The 19,828-nt window shown below is 40.6% G+C and overlaps 1 protein-coding gene across 1 annotated transcript in view; it reads left to right on the top strand.

The window, feature by feature from the left end:
* phldb3 (pleckstrin homology-like domain, family B, member 3) overlaps positions 1-16,732 on the top strand; it is a 41,817-nt gene extending 25,085 nt beyond the window's left edge. The window contains exons 7-15 of the mRNA XM_034698297.1: positions 444-554; positions 7,543-7,644; positions 10,043-10,127; positions 10,683-10,842; positions 12,966-13,047; positions 13,461-13,610; positions 14,428-14,638; positions 15,111-15,196; positions 16,304-16,732. Of these exons, the coding sequence (XP_034554188.1) occupies positions 444-554; positions 7,543-7,644; positions 10,043-10,127; positions 10,683-10,842; positions 12,966-13,047; positions 13,461-13,610; positions 14,428-14,638; positions 15,111-15,196; positions 16,304-16,438 (1,122 nt within the window). The 3' untranslated portion in view covers positions 16,439-16,732. The remainder of the gene's footprint in view (positions 1-443; positions 555-7,542; positions 7,645-10,042; positions 10,128-10,682; positions 10,843-12,965; positions 13,048-13,460; positions 13,611-14,427; positions 14,639-15,110; positions 15,197-16,303) is intronic.
* Positions 16,733-19,828: the final 3,096 nt, after the last annotated feature.

The following is a 19,828-nucleotide window of genomic DNA, read 5'->3' as shown; positions in this document are numbered from 1 at the left end:
TGACTCAGCTGTAGATGACAGCTCATGTCTGTACCCTCTGTCTGTTTGTCAGTAAGTTTCTTTATGTGTTTCTTTATGTGTTGTATTTGGAGTCTGCAGTTTAAATATCAGTCCATCATTTCTTTTAGTAACGCTCTCAGCCCTGCTCTCATGTGTCTCCCCTGCATCTCATTAACTTGCAAAGTGGACGTTTGATTTGCATTGTGTCACGGCTGAGGAGATCTACTCTGCTCGGGTCTCTCGGGTGTTCACTCACACTGTCACACACACACACACTGTCACACACACTGTCACATCAGAGATGGATTAAATCACAGCATGAAGACAAGATTAAGAAAAACTGAGGCCACAAAATGAATCACAGACCGCACATGTCATTTGTGTTGAGTAGAGGGAACCGTACGACGCTCCACACTGAAGGGAATAATGTTTTTGATTGTCAGGAGCGAGTCCAGCATTTGGAGAAGCAGCTGAAGGAGATGGAGAGGCAGAAGGAGAAGGAGCTGAACGCCCTGAGGAAGGAGAAAAGAGAACTTGTCCACACAACCCAGACGGTAAGAAGGACTTCTGATGCTGTGATCTTTAAATATCATCACTAATGCCTCTTTACAACAAATAGAAATGGTGTATTCTTGTGGTTTCTTAGGTAGTCTGTCTTTGATACCTGCTGCAGATAATATTTAACCTCCCCTTGTTTATTTCTACGGAGAGCAGCCACCTGGTCAATAATCAACTTTTTCTTTACTACCATTTTCTGGAATTTTATTCAGCATCAGCGTTCACAGTATAAAGTTTGCACATGTATTTGAGGTAGTTGGACTTATAATGATAATAAAGATAATACATTTTATTTATATAGAGCTTTTCAGTACACTCAAATTCACTTCACATATCATAATAACCCACATTAAAAGACACAATTAAAAAACACAGAGGTTATAATAACATTAAGAGTTAAAAGCAGTTCTGAAGAGGTGAGTTTTGAGCCGGGATTTGAATGTGGGTGGGTCAATGCAGTCATGAATGTGTTTGAGGAGAGAGTTCCAGAGGGAGGGGTCAGCAATGGGGAATGCTCTGTCGCCCCAGGTTCAGAGCTTGGATGATGAACTGTATAGAATGCTGGTACATTAGTGCAGTTGTTCTCAAAGTGGGGTCCTGGGACCCCTGTGGGTCTGCGAACCATAGCGTGGGGGTCCGTGAAATAATTTTAATAAATTTCTAATAGATTATAAAATTGTGCTGTGTCATTACAAAACAGCATACACCATTGTTATGATACCATTTGGTGGCTCGAAGGGATATGTGAGTCTTGCTACTGTTAATTTTCTGAAAGCGTTTAAGATCAATTACTTGAAAAGTATAAATGCTGTCATGTTGAGTCCACAAGGAATGAAATGGCCCTCTTTTTTAAAGTATACAGGTGGTATTTACTTGATTCAAATTAAAGTGTTACCTGTTTATCACTATGGTACAGGTCTGAAGTATTTACATTGATATGTTTTACAATACAAATAGTTCCGAGGGCAACTAAAAGTGCAAATGGTATAAAGCATGTGCTTGAGTGATGGGAAGTTTGGCTCTTTTCAGAATCGGCTCTTTTAACTCTCGACTCTCCTACAGTTCTTCATTTAGGATCTTTTGTAGCCGAATGTTTTACCTTAACTTTGCAAAAACTAATGGTTTGTGTGTTAAAAACCCTTTTACGTACAGTGTTTTTATGAGAAGCCTTATAATTGCCCAATTTTGTGAATTTATTCTGTTACAAAACCATTCTTACGGGTAAGGGATAGGGTTGGGATTAGGGTTATGATTAGGGTTGTGATTAGGGTTAGGGCTAAGGTTAGGATTAGGGTTATGATTGGGGTTAGGATTAGGGTTAGGATAAGGGTTAGGGTTAGGGTTAGGGCTAGGGTTACGATTAGGGTTATGATTAGGGTTATGATTAGGGTTATGATTATGGTTATGATTAGGGTTAAGATGAGGGTTAGGGTTAGGATAAGGGTTAGGGTTAGGGTTAGGATTATGGTTATGATTAGGGTTAAAATGAGGGTTAGGGTTAGAATTAGGATTAGGGTTACGATTAGGTTTATGATTAGGGTTAGGATTAGGGTTAGGGTTAGGGTTAGAATTATGATTAGGGTTACGATTAGAGTTATGATTAGGGTTAGGATTAGGGTTAGGATTAGGATTAGGGTTAGGGTTATGATTAGGGCTAGGGTTACGATTAGGGTTATGATTAGGATTAGGATTAGGGTTAGGGATAGGATTAGGGTTAGGGTTAGGGTTAGGGTTAGGATTAGGGTTAGGATTAGGGTTAGGGTTAGGATTAGGGTTAGGGTTAGGATAAGGGTTAAGATTAGGGTTAGGGTTAGGGTTAGGATTAGGGTTAGGGTTAGGGTTAGGGTAAGGGTTATGATTAGGGCTAGGGTTAGGATAAGGATAAGGGTTACGATTAGGGTTACGATTAGGGTTAGAATTAGGATTAGGGTTAGGATAAGGGTTACGATTAGGGTTAGGGTTAGGGTTACGATTAGGGTTAGGGTTAGGGTTTGAGTTAGGGTTAGGGTTAGGATTACAATTAGGGTTAGGGTTAGGATTAGGGTTAGGGTTAGGATTAGGGTTAGGGTTAGGATGAGGGTTAGGATTAGGGTTAGGGTTAGGATTAGGGTTAGGGTTAGGGTTAGGGTTAGGATTAGGGTTAGGATTAGGGTTAGGGTTAGGATTAGGGTTAGGGTTAGGATTAGGTTTAGGGTTAGGATAAGGGTTAGGATTAGGGTTAGGGTTAGGGTTTGAGTTAGGGTTAGGGTTAGGGTTAGGGTTAGGGTTAGGATAAGGGTTAGGATTAGGGTTAGGGTTAGGGTTTGAGTTAGGGTTAGGGTTAGGGTTTGAGTTAGGGTTAGGGTTAGGGCTACGATTAGGGTTAGGATTAGGGTTAGGGTTAGGATTAGGGTTAGGGTTAGGGTTAGGATAAGGGTTACGATTAGGGTTAGGGTTAGGATTAGGGTTAGGATTAGGGTTAGGGTTAGGGTTAGGATTAGGGTTAGGGTTAGGATTAGGGTTAGGATTAGGGTTAGGGTTAGGATAAGGGTTACGATTAGGGTTAGGATAAGGGTTAGGATTAGGGTTAGGGTTATGATTAGGGTTAGGGTTACGGTTAGAATTAGGGTAAGGGTTAGGGTTAGGATTAGGGTTAGGATTAGGGTTAGGGTTAGGATTAGGGTTAGGGTTAGGGTTAGGATAAGGGTTACGATTAGGGTTAGGGTTAGGATTAGGGTTAGGGTTAGGGTTAGGGTTAGGATAAGGGTTACGATTAGGGTTACGATTAGGGTTAGGATTAGGGTTAGGGTTAGGATAAGGGTTACGATTAGGGTTAGGATAAGGGTTAGGATTAGGGTTAGGGTTAGGATTAGGGTTAGGGTTAGGATTAGGGTTAGGGTTAGGGTTAGGATTAGGGTTAGGATTAGGGTTAGGGTTAGGATTAGGGTTAGGATTAGGGTTAGCGTTAGGATTAGGGTTAGGATTAGGGTTAGGGTTAAGGTTTGAGTTAGGGTTAGGGTTACGATTAGGGTTAGGGTTAGGGTTAGGTTTAGGGTTAGGGTTAGGGTTAGGGTTAGGATTAGGGTTAGGGTTAGGAATAGGGTTAGGGTTAGGATTAGGGTTAGGATTAGGGTTAGGGTTAGGATTAGGGTTAGCATTAGGGTTAGGGTTAGCGTTAGGATTAGGGTTAGGATTAGGGTTAGGATTAGGGTTAGGATTAGGGTTAGGGTTACGATTAGGGTTAGGGTTAGGGTTAGGATTAGGGTTAGGGTTAGGATTAGGGTTAGGGTTAGGATTAGGATTAGGGTTAGGGTTACGATTAGGGTTAGGGTTAGGGTTACGATTAGGGTTAGGGTTAGGGTTAGGGTTACGATTAGGGTTAGGGTTACGATTAGGGTTAGGGTTAGGATTACGGTTAGGGTTAGGGTTAGGGTTACGATTAGGGTTAGGGTTAGGGTTACGATTAGGGTTAGGGTTAGGATTAGGATTAGGGTTAGGGTTAGGGTTAGGGTTAGGATTAGGGTTAGGGTTAGGGTTAGGGTTAGGGTTAGGGTTACGATTAGGGTTAGGTTTAGGGTTAGGGTTAGGGTTAGGATTAGGATTAGGGTTAGGGTTAGGGTTAGGGTTAGGGTTACGATTAGGGTTAGAGTTACGATTAGGATTAGGGTTAGGATTAGGATTAGGGTTAGGGTTAGGGTTAGGATTAGGGTTAGGGTTAGGGTTAGGGTTAGGATTAGGCTTAGGGTTACGGTTAGGATTAGGGTTAGGGTTAGGATTAGGGTTAGGGTTAGGGTTAGGGTTAGGGTTAGGGTTACGATTAGGGTTAGGGTTAGGATTAGGGTTAGGATTAGGGTTAGGGTTAGGGTTAGGGTTAGGGTTAGGATTAGGGTTAGGGTTAGGGTTAGGGTTAGGGTTACGATTAGGGTTAGGGTTACGATTAGGATTAGGGTTAGGATTAGGGTTAGGGTTAGGGTTAGGGTTAGGGTTAGGATTAGGGTTAGGATTAGGGTTAGGATTAGGGTTAGGGTTAGGATTACGGTTAGGGTTAGGATTGGGGTTAGGGTTAGCGTTAGAACCAGAACTGAACTTAAGTTAACAGAACCAGAACCAAACTCATGCAAACAGAACCAGAACATAACTCAAGCAACCAGAACCAAACCAGAACCAAACCAGAACCAAACCAGAACCAAACCAGAACCAAACCAGAACCAAACCAGAACCAAACCAGAACCAAACCAGAACCAAACCAGAACCGAACCAGATCCGAACCGAACCGAACCAGAACATAACCAGTACCGAATCAAAACCGAATCAGAACCGAACCAGAACCGAACCAGAACCGCACCAGATCCGAACCAGATCCGAACCGAACCGAACCAGAACATAACCAGTACCGAATCAAAACCGAATCAGAACCGAACCAGAACCGAACCAGAACCGCACCAGTACCGAACCAGAACCGAACCAGAACCAAACCAGAACATAACCAGTACCGAATCAAAACCGAATCAGAACCTAACCAGAACCGCACCAGTACCGAACCAGAACCGAACAAGATCCGAACCGAACCAGATCCGAACCGAACCAGAACCGAATCAAAACCGAATCAGAACCGAACCAGAACCGAACTAGAACCGCACCAGAACCGAACCAGAATCGAACCAGTACCGAACCAGAACAGAATCAGAACCAGAACCACACTCAAGCAAACAGAACCAGAACCAGAACCAATCTCAATCAAACAGAACCAGAACCAAACTCAAGCAACCAGAACTGAACCAGAACCGAACCAGAACCAGAACCAAACTCAAGCAACCAGAACCGAACCAGATCCGAACCAGAATCGAACCAGTACCGAACCAGAACAGAATCAGAACCAGATCCAAACTCAAGCAAACAGAACCAGAAACAAACTCAAGCAAACAGAACCATAACCAAACTTAACTAAACAGAACCAGAACCAAACTCAAGCAAACAGAACCACAACCAAACTCAACTAAACAGAACCAGAACCAAACTCAAGCAAACAGAACCAGAACCGAACCAGATCCGAACAAGAACCGAACCAGAACCGAACCAGAACCGAATCAAAACCGAACCAGAACCAAACTCAAGCAACCAGAACCGAACCAGAACCGAACCAGACTCGAGCCAGTACCGAACCAGAACCGAACCAGAACAGAAGCAGAACCAGAACCAAATTCAAGCAAACAGAACCAGAACCAAGTCAAGCAAACAGAACCACAACCAAACTCAAGCAAACAGAACCATAACCAAACTCAAGCAAACAGAACAACAACCAAACTCAAGCAAACAGAACAACAACCAAACTCAAGCAAACAGAACCACAACCAAACTCAAGCAAACAGAACCACAACCAAACTCAAGCAAACAGAACAACAACCAAACTCAAGCAAACAGAACCACAACCAAACTCGCGGCTAGGGTTAGGGTTAGGTTTAGGGTTACGATTAGGGTTAGGGCTTGGGTGAGGATTAGGGTTAGGGTTATGATTAGGGTTAGGGTTTGGGTTTGGGTTAGGATTAGGGTTAGGGTTAAGGTTAGGGTTAAGGTTATGATTAGTGTATTCCATTTTTTAACAGCGTTGTTTTGAGCCACAGCAGCAGCTGGTTTCCGCCAAAAAGCTGGGAGACAGAGGGTTAGTGAGTGCAGAGGTGGTGAGCAAAGTTGACCCATTAGCAGGTTAGGGGCCTGACATTCCTACAGTAGATGGAGGAGACCAAAAACAGAACTAAACTGTTTTGTCAGTGTGAATTTGAAAATACTTTATTTCTAAAGTGTGTGATTTACTCAGCCACTGACTAAATAGTGCTGTGACATCATCACACAGCAAATAGTTTGCTGTTTGATCAGACTGATGAGGGCACCGCTTAAAACTGAGGAGGAGACGAGATGGTGAGGAAGAATAATCAACTATGACGTGGAGAGAGAGAGAGAGATAGAGAGAGCGGTTGAGAGAGTTAAACTCACCCTGGAGAGAGGGAGGGGAAGGACAGAGGGAGGAGTAAGCAATGCAAGGGAGGGTGCTGCATCTGTGAATGTGTGTGTACATGTGAGCGTGTGTGGATGAGTGAGAGGAAGAGAAGGAAAGCTGGGAGAAGTTCCACATCACTACAACAAGCGGTAAGTTTAAAAGAAAGAGAGCTTGAGTCAATCCGCACAGCTGACAGGCGTTAAAAATGATGTTTCTCAGAGAAGTGCCTTCATGTTTCGATCATTGGCTCCTCTACATGAGAGAGCAGGAACAGCTGGAGGGAGGGCAGAAGGGAGTGGCAGCACAGAGGAGGAGAGATGAACGAGACAGTTCAGGCAGCATGACCAAGTGTGTGTGACTACAATATGACCGCATGCAGGATGTGCTTTACTCCTGACAGATTCTTAGTGAACTTTAAAGCAGAGAGGTTATTCTATGTCTTTAAGAAAATGGACTTATAGAGCAGGCGGTTTTTGGAAAATGAGTCTGATTGTGTTGAAGTTTTGGTAACAGGGGACATAAAAGGCCTTTGTAATCAATGTCACTCCTGGATATTTACTAGAAGGAGCAGACACAACACCCAAGGGTCAGCCGCTGTTGTCTAAATCTTCACTCTTCACACATTCCCTGTCAGCATGTGTGAGTGTGGAGAAGTGTGGAGCAGTGAAGAGACAGATAAGGGTTAAACTGTGGACGGCATGCAGCGTCTGAATTGCTCATGTGTTTGTGAGTCAAGCAGGGAGGGAGGGTACGGGGGAAAGATAGTGAGGGAATGATAATTTTTTAACTCATTAGGATCCCTCCTGGCAGCGGCAGTTTTCATTCTCAGCTGGATGTGATATGATGAGCGCAGCAGCTGTCATCAATCATGTCATCTCTGCTGCTCTATTTAATGAAACCTGTGAAACTTATTCTTATCTGACTGTTAAAACTGTGTTTGCGCCTCACAGCCAGATGTCATCACTAATATGTTTCTGAATTTCAAATGAAAACCTGATCTGGTCCGACAGGTTCTCAAAGAGAAGAAGCCGCTCACTGATTGGTCGAATGTCACTGGCTCAGCCCCCTGCATGATGTCACTTTCCCCTATGACCGTTCACAAGCCTCCTCAGGTAAGAAACAGGTAGCCATGGACACAGCATTTGTTTACAGATGTGCAGCAACATAGTAGTGCTTTTATATGAATACGTTCTGTTTTCTTTGAGTAGCTTTGGAGTATTTGGTTTCTGAAATTTGACTGACAGATAAAAAACAAAAATAGAATATCAGTAAAACTCTGAATTTGGGCTTGAAAACATCTGAACTGAGTACTTAATGTAAGTCTTTGTGCCATCTTCCTTTCATAAGTTTCTCTTCTATTTAAGTGAAAAATGTCAACACTCGCAACAAAGTTAAAAACTCATAATGTCAGTAATTGACAGCAGCTTATAGAAACGGACATTTCAGCCCTAGGCTTTTATCAGTGTTTCACCAACTAGGTGGGTGTGACCAAATTATAAGCAATTGACGGCAGGTGGCAAACCATAGAAAAAGCGCTGTGATACACGATAATATTGCAATTGAAAATCGAGTCAACAGGAAGCAAAAATAATAATGTGAAAGATGATCATTAATCAAATAGATGGGACTTAAACAGCATGAAGTCTGTCATAATACATGGTCCATCGTAGACATTACCAAGTTCATCTGACTAAAAAGAGAGTCACTGTAAGCTTCACTGACAAAGGGAAGTAAGATAAGTAAATAGTCAAACTAAAGATCACAAAACCAAACAGAATCATAAAACAAAAGTATAATTTAGAAATACCAAAATAGGGCCAAAACTTGTTATCATCTTACATTATTGTCACAGTAAACACAATATAAATGCCCATGATTATAAAGAAGACACAAAAAAATCACAAAAAACATCCTGACATCTTTCCTACTGTACCATCGAAATATGATCTCCAAAATACAAAACAGGAGAAAGAAAACTCCTAATTTAAGCCTCTAGGAGACTCTGTTTGAGGATAGTGAATCCAATAGGCCTAACTCTTAAGGAGTTACTTGCCTCTATCATCCTCGCTAGATAGTGACCCAACATTCCCATGAATCTAAACACACAAACACATTGACCTGCAGGTTTATAAGTGTCTCTTCAGTTTTTCTTTCTCCAACCTCTCCTTCTTTATTCTCCGCTGTTTGTGTCCCTGCTTTTGTGGTTCGTCCACGGTAAACAAACAACATCAAATCAATTTTACTTTCTTTCTGCCCATGAGACTGATTACAGTCAGTCCTTCAGAGTCTGTGATTTCAGCCGTATCTGTAGCAACAGTGTGTTCTTCATGACAACAGGCTGCTGTTGAGGAACAACCATAGACTGTATAAAATATGGACGTAGTATCCGTGACGTCACCCATCTGTTCCTGAGAGCTGTTTTGAAGCAAATCGACGGCAGCAGCCATATTGGTAATGCGGAACTCAACTAGGCAGAGTGTGACGTAGTGTGAGTCTCTTAGCCAATGGCTGTGTGTTCCCGACCGGGATTCACGTCAGTCATGTCCTTATTAGGGCAAAACTCATAATCTTAATATCTTCTTAACCGTCACGTTAGAAAAAAATTCACCCCCGTACAGTGTGTGCCATTAGAGAGATTAGCGTTGTAGGGCCAAGCCGTTTTTTGAACCAGGCTGTAAACATGTTTATTAATGCTGCAAAGATCGTCTTTTTCCCATTCATATCTATGTGGTTTCCGGTGTTTCTGCAGCCAGCCTCAAGCGGATTTTCGATGTATTGCAGTTTATATCACTTCCGCATTAGCTTCATCGTTTGAGACCGGAGTTTGCCGCTTGGGAACAACAGACTGTTTCTATGAAGAACTGACCAATCAGAACTGAATATTCAACATAGCTGTGTAATAAAGTTTGAACAACTGCTGATTATATGTCTGTAGGTTGGTAAACTTCTTTTCTATTACTTTATTGCTTTAGCCCTCGGATAGAAAGATTGAATTCATTCATTCAATCTTTGAATCATTTAAAGCATTATCCTATTTCATCTTGTGTCAGGAGTAAAATTAAAACACAATAAATACACACAAAGGATTTATGATGACAGATCATACTTGCTTGTTTCTTATGGTTGTGAAATCCAAACCACAGATCTAAACTTCAAAGATTTATTGCAAAGATTCACATAGAGAGGAACAAGATTTGATCTTTTGACCAATAGTAGGGCTTCAAATATACTTGATTATATAATAAACAATGTAAAACAAAAAAGCTGCTGATTAAAAATATGTGATGGTAGAAACCTGTTCAATCGCTTTACCATTTGAGTTCAGGAAAATAAGATAACATGCCTTCAACCTGAGTTTTAATTTGAAGGCATCATTCAGGGAATCTATTGATGTTTTATTATCTTTGAGAATAAAACCCAAACAAGATAAATACACACACAAAAGATGTAAGTCAGAGTTAAGATGTTTGTCCAGAAGCTCACACGTGTCTCTTTTATTTTATTTTGTAGGAATCATGCAAAGAAACCGCCAGTTTGCCCAGAAGACGAAGCTCAAATCGAAACCGACCAAGCGACCGGCCGCTCTCAGTACAAGGTGAGCTTACTGACCCTTTTTTCTGCTTCTCATTGTTCTCTTCATTGTTACACCCAGAGCATATAGAAAGATCTAGAACAATGAGCATGCTCTCTCTGCACTCCCGTCCTCATTTTGTTCGGCTGTTTGCTCAGTTCCCTCCCTTTTAGTCAAATCAAAGGTGTGTCAGTAGAGACGTGGGCTGCTTTTGCGTTGGTGGAAAGCAGGATTTACCTGTATGGACTGGATGAGCCAGAGCAGCACACATATACTGACGCTTAAAGCCTCTTCATTAGTATCTGTTTTTCACACACACACACACACACACACACACACACACACACACACACCTTTCTGTCGTTAATTCTATGAGAAGCCTGATCTACAAGGTCAAGTCGAGTCTTGCCAAGTGTGTCCTACTTCCCTTTCTCTAATCCTTTTTTTAATGCTACAACTGAAATTCTTGAATGTTCTCATGTTTACACACAGCCAACACTTGTATGTATAGTCACACCTCATTTAACATAAAGCTCCTAAGCTCTTATATGTCTTTTTCTCCTCCCTTACCTTTCTCAGGGTTGGTGAGGAGGCTTCCAGACAGCCCTGAGGCTTTCACACCTCATCACCCCTCCCATAGGCTCAGTAACGGGCACAGCAGCGTGCACAGACCTGGGACCAGCAACGGTGGCGGGCTCATCACTCCGTGTAACAGTACGACAAGCTCTCGAGCTGCCAGGTCAGTTAGTGTGCTGCCAGTTTGATAAGACCAAAAATCTCCCCATCTTTACTTTACTGTGCGACTCAACACTCTTTTCTGTCTTGCTGGGAATCCCCCTTAAAGGGAAAATAACACATAGAAATGTAAAATATTTTAACTCATGGCCTTCTCTGTGCTTTTGTCAGCCGTAAACAGACAACAGGATTAGAATTAAGCCTTCAGTATCAGCAAGAAAAACATCCTCACAGCCTTTAAATGTGCTTTTAGAAGTTCAGGTGCTCCTTATATCGTTTTGTAGCAACAGCATGAGCAGGAAGGATTTTTCATGGGTCGTGTCTTTGTTCACAGGAAAGAGAAATCTAGAGTGTAAGGTTTTTTTTCTGTAAGCTTCACTCAAAAAAGTAACATCTCATAATAATGTTAAATCTATAAAACAAGAGAGAACTCCTACATTTTAAAGAGTATTTACATGAGTTAAAACTGAAAGAGAACACAAGGTAACAGATGTGAGCAAACAAGCGTTAAGGTCAAAGTTAGTGTTGTTTGAAGTAGGTCAAACATTTAACACTCTGGGTGTCATATTTATTGTTTGCTTTCACTTTTTCTTTTTAGCATGTTCTACACCTGTGATCGTGCGGTCGCTCATGCTCCCTGCACCATCAGATGTCTTGTAATCATGATGTTCACATTTTTCTAAATAGCTGTGGTGTGTGGTCTCAGTTTACATGCTACAAACCTCTCTATATTTATATAAACATTGCATAAACACTTGTCATTTCTAAAGTACAGTGCAATATTAAAAGATAGGAATGATTTCCATATCTCTGAAAGGAGACCAACTGTTGTGACCCGGCTCATGGAGGAAAGGGGGAACAACATAAATCGGTTGTTGTTGCAAAAATTATTCATTAGAAAAAGGTGAGATTGTGGTGGAAAATAAAGTAAAGCAAACCATAAAGGGCCAATGAGTGTTTTTTAAATAAATATAAGTCTAATTAGTGCAGAGAAATCAAGTCAAGTCAAAGTCAAGTCAAACTTTATTTATATAGCACAAATTAAAACAACCACAGCTGACCAAAGTGCTGTACAGGCTTGAAAACACAATCAATAAAGACAAATATTAGTTTAAAAAGAATAGATATTAAAAATAAAATAGATAACACAAAAAAGCCACAATAAATAAAAGCAATGTAAAATGTTGGGATGTCTCACTCAGCAGGTATTAAAAGCCAATGCAAAGAGGTGTGTTTTTAGAAAAGGTTTAAAACTCTCAATGGTCTGAGCATATCTAATATTTGGAGGCCCAAATAAGTACTCGGACTACTCCAACAAAATTACTTCAAACAAATAAATTCTAATGTGTGTGTATGCATGACAAAAACTAAACTTTCACCTGGCTCCGTCTCTAATAGTATCAGTAACTTTTAGCGATCTGCAACTCAAAGATGGTTCCTCAGGCTGCTCTCACATCTGTGCCTGAAAGCCTTGATTATTCCCCGACTCTCAAGACCTGAGACAGAAACAAATGTTTTTGCCACAGTGTCAACAGGCAGAGGTGAAATATGTCAGACTCCTTGACGCACATTGTTTTATATGATGTGTGCAACCAGGTTTTCCATAGCGTCACTGTTGTGATGTGGTTCTCTTTGACCAATCAGAACACAGCTGGGTAATACGTGTATAAGTGTACATATTAGTGTATTAGTGATTTTTGATGACATTTTGAAATATGCGAGTGCATGTTTTGCACTTCAGTGAGAATGTGAGTTAGTACTGTAAAGTTAAAACAGTGGTTTGTACTGACAACATAGGTTGAGTTTTCTTGGGGTTTAATGATCTTGGAAACTTGATTTGTCCACTTTGTGTTAGTGTTGAATATCTATCTATCTATCTATCTATCTATCTATCTATCTATCTATCTATCTATCTATCTACCTATCTACCTATCTACCTATCTATCTATCTATCTATCTATCTATCTATCTATCTATCTATCTATCTATCTATCTATCTAAATGTGTTTTGTTGGTGTTATACTCAGTGGCCTGTTTGTAACTCAGGACTTAGCCTGGTGTCTTTTGTGTCCTGATCTCAACAGTTATTCAGATAAATGACAGAAAAGTTCTCCTCCCCTCTCACAGCCCGTCTCTGTTGGATCTTGTGGAGATTGAGAAGAAACTCAGGGAAGCCAAGGCAGAGAGAGAGAGGCTGCTCAGAGAGCGGGTGAGTCACCTGCTGTGGGAAAAACACTCACTGACACCTCTAATCACCCCCGACACCCTGCATTAGACACGGCTGTCCGCTCGCTGACACCCACCCAGCTCACTCATGACAGCCCAGGAAAACAGCCACCAGATGTGTGAATGTTTGTGATGCATGTTTGAGGCACTTGCGAATGCCAAGACAGAAACATGTGACGCTGTATGAGTGAGTTTATGAGAAGTGTTGAACTATAGGACATTCTCAGCTTTCCTTTTTCATAGTAGGTTTTTGTTTTTGGATGCAAATATCAAGGAATCCATTAATAATACATTTCTTTTTGGCAGGTATGGTCACTGACTTTTTTATTTGCTACCTTAAATGAGTTCCCAATATATCCTGGCTAATAGTTTTTCCTGATGAATGTGTGCACCCAGGAAGCGCATCGGCAGTTTTTGTTGGAGGAGAGAAGGCAGAGAGACCTGAACTCTTCTAGAAAAGAAAAAGCCGAGCCGGAGACCCCACGGAGTCCAGAGCCAGAGTCAAGAGAGGAACCTAAGGCCAGTTCTCCTCTTAAGTCCCCAGAGGTACGTTTGAAATGACCAAATTACTTATTTAACCGTAAGAGACTAGCAGTTACATAAATGGTGAAAATAATCTACAAAACGAAAGATGTTCAGTTTTTCTGAACATTCTTCTCGTTTTTTTGATGACACCCATACTCCAGCTGACTGTTCATTTAGAGCTTTCCAGACAACACTTGTTTTTTGTACCAGGCTGTAAACATGTGTATTTCTGCAGTAAAGATCAGCTCTTTTGAATTTGTGTGTATGTGGTTTCTGGTACTTCCCGAGCCAGCCTCAAGCGGACACTCGAGAAACTGCAGTTTTTAACACTTCTGCATTGGCTTTAATTCTCACGGCCGAAATGTTTGCCGCTTGGTAATTAACTGAAAGTGTGAGGAGAAACAGGAGGAACTCTTATCATCCTGGTAAAACCATAACCTGCTTTTGAGTGGTTAACACAGGGGGAATTATTTCAAGCATTTGTTTTTCTAAGTTGCCTCTCAGGGCCTCCGTAGAGATCAGATTTGTCAAATTAGAAACCTCAGATTTTTGCATAGTGAACTTGTGATTGTTTTCGAAGCACTGTTTAGGTTGTGAGACCAAAAAGAAGTAAATCAGACACACACTGAGGCACATGTGAAGGAGAGGCATGACTATTCTGCTCAGCATCATGACCCCACACAGATAAATCTATTTCATCTGAACACAGAAGGCCTCATCTCAAACTTTAAAAACAAGTGACCATAATTACAGGAGAGGAATGTTTTTACTGTTTCTTCTATTTCCAGGGGAAATTAAAGGCCTGTTTTTTTAATCTCAACTCTGTTTATCTCTCCAGCAGCGCAGCCTGCCTCTCTTCCTCTCCCCTAACTTTGACCTGCGGGCACACCTGGAGTCTTTGGGTCACGGTGTAGCCGGCTGCACAGAACTGCGGATGACGCCTCGACGCTGTGCGGGCTTCCTGACGAAACGAGGGGGGAGGGTGAAGACCTGGAAGAAAAGATGGTTCCTGTTTGACATGGACCACAGACGATTAGCTTACTATACAGGTTAGACTGGCTGGGAGAGTGGTGTGTGTGCAAATATGGAGTGTGTGTTTGCATATATGAAAGCCAGGCCAAAGAAGTCAGGCATATGTAGGAATAATATGCATCAATAACACAAGTTCAAGCTTACATTTTACTGCAAGAGGAAGGAGACTTTAGAGGGTAACCATTATGAGATACTGGCCAAAATGATAGATAGATAGATAGATAGATAGATAGATAGATAGATAGATAGATAGATAGATAGATAGATAGATAGATAGATAGATAGATAGATAGATAGATAAAATGAGTAATGGGGTGTTGGTGGTCGAGTGTTATGGTGCGTGTGAGTTTGTTTCCATTGGAGACACTTAGCATGTTGTAATAACAAGGGGAACCTTAATTATAATATTAATAGTTTGAATGACTATACTTGGATGCCATAAAGTCATTAAAACGATTTTTTCCTAACTTTCCTCTCCCTCTCTTGCAGAATGTGATGAGAGGAAGCTAAAGGGAGTCATTTATTTCCAGGCCATAGAAGAAGTTTACTACGACCATCTACGAACGGCCACTTCTGTGAGTTCTCATGCAAGGGTCCCAAAAATTAGACAAATCGTGTTTTTATTCAAGCAGCAGGACATTGTTTGTATTTGGGGTTTAAGCTCTGACCTCTTCACTCCTTGTTGGTTTACCTTACCTGCAGAAATTGAGCCGTTACAAAATAATATCTTAATTCCTCTGCTGAGGAGGTGGTGGGGTGTAGAACTTGAGTGCAGCACTGATGCAGGGCAGAGGCAGTGACTGGAAATCTTGCAGCTTAAATAGACCGTCAAATTGGGAGGGTACGTTTGTCAGGTGATTGTGAGAATGACGCATAGCAAATGTGAAGTCAGCACAGCTTGAGTTGCCTGCTTTAACTAGCTAGCAGGTTTTGCACCATTTATTGATGATAACTCTATTGAGGGGGTAGAAGTTGAAAAATGTAGTTTAAACTAAATATTTCAGCCTTTGTGTCGTGATTTCAACAAGCTGGTATAGCCTCTAAGGACTTACATGCATGGCCGTCAGTAATTTACTGTTATGATATTGTCTTTACTCGACACATCTTGCAGGTCATCACTTTAGATTTTTTCTTGTTTTTTCTTCTTCTTGGATATTCACACAACACAAATATAAGTTTAATGATTGGAGCCCGCTCTCTCAACATATGGGTCAAGGGGGCATATAACAGACCTGGCAGCTTAGTGCAGGATTAAAGACACTGGTGATCTCTGTAATTATTGAATTAGAAATCAAAGGAATGTGTCCGGTTACACAAGATCTGCTGAGTGGAGGTTAATTGGTCTCTGGTGTTAAATAACATGTCACATGACACTAAAGGTTCACTATCACAATACACCTTACCTTGAGAAACCCTGTCAATACTATTTCCTCATCATCAGTAAGGGGAAGCTCTGGAGACTAAGTACTGTACTGTGTTCTTCTATTTTAGAGGTAAATGTGTATATTTTTTAATCAAAGTTACTCTCAAAAACCCCTTGACAAAACATGAAAACCTTAATTTTAGGGCCCTTATTGAGAGAGACAGGATAGTGGATAGATGGGGCAAGTGGGGAGAGAGAGTTGGGAATAACATCCTGTCATCACAACCTTACAGATATTTACTGTGTCCCTCTTTTTCAGTCTCCACGACCCAGTCTGACCTTCTGCGTGAAGACCTACGACCGTCTTTTCTTTCTGGTGGCTTCTAATGCAGTGTCCATGCGGATTTGGATGGATGTCATAGTCACGGCAACAGATGAGCACAGCCGATATTGACATCTGGCTTATGTGACTGTTAAATCCTTAAGGGAAGAGACATTTAGTTGTTTTGTGCCCTGTCTGAGGTGCTCATGTGGCTGAGACACACCTCAGGGACAGATTCTGTACTTGGACTCAGGAATCAGGATAAAGTACATGAGACACGGAGGTACAGTGGTTTGAGGGGCTCAAACCAGTGGAGGACACTGTTACTGAAGAGGTGATGCTTTTAGGGTTGCAAAATTCCAGGAATTTTCAAAGTTGGACATTTTCCATGGGAATTAACAGGAATTTATGGGATTTAATGGGAATAAACCAGGAATTTACTAAATTGAAGGTTGGCTCTAAATAGGGAACTTAAATATAGTTGGGGAAAATATATTTTAGCATAATCCTGACTTAAACAACCAGATTTAATGCAAGTACAGTTGAATATCCATGCTATTCCTCCATCACATGCACATAGCACACTGCTTACTGCAGGGCTATTGAGACAACGCCCCCTAAATGCAATGTGCATTCCTCCATCACATGCACAGATGCTTTCTATTTTGGATGGATTTCTGCTTTTCACAAAACAAATATTTATGCTTTTTATACCTTTCCATTAAATGACCTGCAATTCCCATAAATTCATATAATTCCCATGGAGAGTTCCCAATTTGGAATATTTCCAAAATTCCCCAGCTTAACTTCCCATGGAAATTTACCAGACATTTTCCACCCCTTTGCAACCCTGGATGCTTTTGAGGTGACAGGTGCTCACCTCGATCAGCCTGAACACCGCGGGACTCTGTTACAGGAGGGGGTTTTACTCAGTCTTTGAGTCTGAGCTCCCCCTGCTGGCCACAGTCCGCCATTACAGCATTTAATGCCATTACATGATGTAAAGCCGGACCGCTGTGGACTTCCCCATAGCTCATTGTGCAGGGATTAAAGTTCGTCAATTTGATAATTGGATTGATGTTCTGATCAGTGTCTATCCGACGGGACAAAATAAATCAAGGGGAGCAGAGAGTCAAAACGTCACCTTCAAACCGCTGTTTTTTTTTTACTGTGAACCAGGACCAGGTCCTTCACGTGGAGCGTGTAGTCTAGGGGTAGTATTCAATTTCTCTTGATGTCGATGCGCCAATCAAATCTTTCATCTCGTCTGCAACGTGACGTCAGCTGGAAGACACCGTCTGCCCTCGGTAAATAGTAAGCTTTATTTTCAGAGGCAAACATTATCGTGCACTGCTCGCTTAATGTTTGGACTTCATTTGCTCCCTTGAAAGAGAGTCACAGGTGGATGCTTGTCTGGGACACGGTGGAGTTTGCACCACGTTTAAATTACTGCCGTCGGAGTAAATAACAGCTTCTGGAAACAGAACGCGGCTTTGTTCACTTAATTGATACAGGTGTTATAAATAAAACAGCTACACTAAGCAAACTGAAACTAAACAACGTAATAAATGACGTTCAGACGCAGCGTTTAAAGCAAACTTACTCACAGTGAATGTTAGTAAAACTAGTATAGCCTCTTTTTTTGGCATGTTTTCAACCCTGTGGTGTAAGGTAACTAAGCATATTAAGTCAAGTACTGTACTTAAGTATAAATGACAGATACTTTTACTTGGAAATGTAAAGGCTTATCTATCTTTGTAGTTTACCTCTATTTAAAAAGCGACCACTGCATTAGGAAAACACTATATTTTTATAACATCTGTAGTTATTAAATGCTTTATGGTTTAATAACACTTATGAATTATAAATACACTACCAGTAAAAAGTTAGGACACACCTTCTCATGCTATGTTTTTTTTTTTTTTTATTTTATTTTCGACATTGCAGTTTAACCCTCCTGTTATGTTCGTTTCTTAGGGACAGCAATAATCTTCCTGGGTCAACTTGACCCGGGGCATATTTAATGATTCAAAAGTGTCAGAACCCCCAAAAAAATCCCAATTTACATTTTCAAAAACCTCATTATTAACTCCATTACTAACCATTCAAATCAATATTTAGTGCATTGGTGTTCTTTAATTATCACAGATCATAGTTCAATGAGGATAATTCACTCATTTTTTAATGAAAATTCATGTTTAAATTTTTTTTATGTACATTGGAAATTGATTGGGGTGAAATATTTAACACAGTTGTATGTAATATAAACATGCAGGGGGGGTTGCAAATGTGTGAAATGATCCATTTTCATTTTATATGTTGATCACGCTAATTAAGCTAAGCAGAAGAAGTTTCATACTGAAAAAATACTTTTAACATTTTTATTTTTTTATTTTTGAACTTTAAAATGGGTCAATCTAACCCGCAACATCACAGGAGGGTTAATACTGAAGACATCAAAACTATGAAATAATATGGTTTTGCCATAATCTGGATTACAACAGTCGTCAAATAGGGCTATCCATTGTGTACTGACCCTACCTCTGAACAACACAACTGATGGTCTCAAACACATTAAGAAGGGAAGTCATTCTACAAATGAACTCTTGACAAGGCTCATGTTAATTAGAAAAAACATTCCAGGAGACCACTTCATGAAGCAGACTGAGAGAATACCAAGAGTGTGCAAAGCTGTCATGAAGGAAAAAGGGGGCTACTTTACAGAATCTAAAATAGAAAACATATTCTGGTTTGTTTAACACTTTTGTGTTATTGAATAATTCCATATTTGTCCTTTCATAGTTTTGATGTCTTTGGTATTAATCTAGAGTGTTTCAAAAATTAAAAAAAATACAAACCCTTGAATGAGAAGGGGTTTCCAAACTTTTGACCGGTAGTGTACATAATGCTAAAAATATGACATAGTTGAAACAACATTCAGCAAGCTGATTGGACAAGAGTCATTACATGAGTGTGGACATAGAGTATAATAGCACTTGCAAATCATGTTTCATGCCACCTTGTTCTGAAAACACTTAACTCACTTTACAGCAGAAATTATAAATCCAGATTGTTCTCTGTGTTATTTCATAATGAAAATAGAATCAAAACTGTATTTTAAACATCTACACAGATAAATGGATATCATACAAAGTGGCTGGCTGCAGTAACATGTAGACATACACAATGTATTAGCTTATTGCAACTTCTGGCACTAGTCCAGTGGATCTAGTCGTGCTGCTGGAGCAAATTATCTGATTGATGTCTCTTATTACCTTAAACTGCTCAATGCTACTTGTACAACTGTTGTTTAAAGGCAGTATCACGTGACAGGTAGTCCTGACATGCTGAATATCAGTGTAGTTGTAATTATCTTCAGCTTTCAGCCACTATTGAATTACACCCGTGCTCACATTCAGTACAACAGCACTCTGTCCTGTGTGCTATTGCGTAAAATTAAAGTAGGCTTCATTAGTTTTAGAGGAAATTCAAAAAACTACTTTGCCTTATGTTCTGAATAAA

This window comes from Notolabrus celidotus, chromosome 12 (assembly GCF_009762535.1).
Source record: "Notolabrus celidotus isolate fNotCel1 chromosome 12, fNotCel1.pri, whole genome shotgun sequence".
NCBI classification, from domain to species: domain Eukaryota; kingdom Metazoa; phylum Chordata; class Actinopteri; order Labriformes; family Labridae; genus Notolabrus; species Notolabrus celidotus.
The sequence above is the reverse complement of the archived record's forward strand: the minus strand, read 5'-3'. Positions and strand labels throughout refer to the sequence as shown.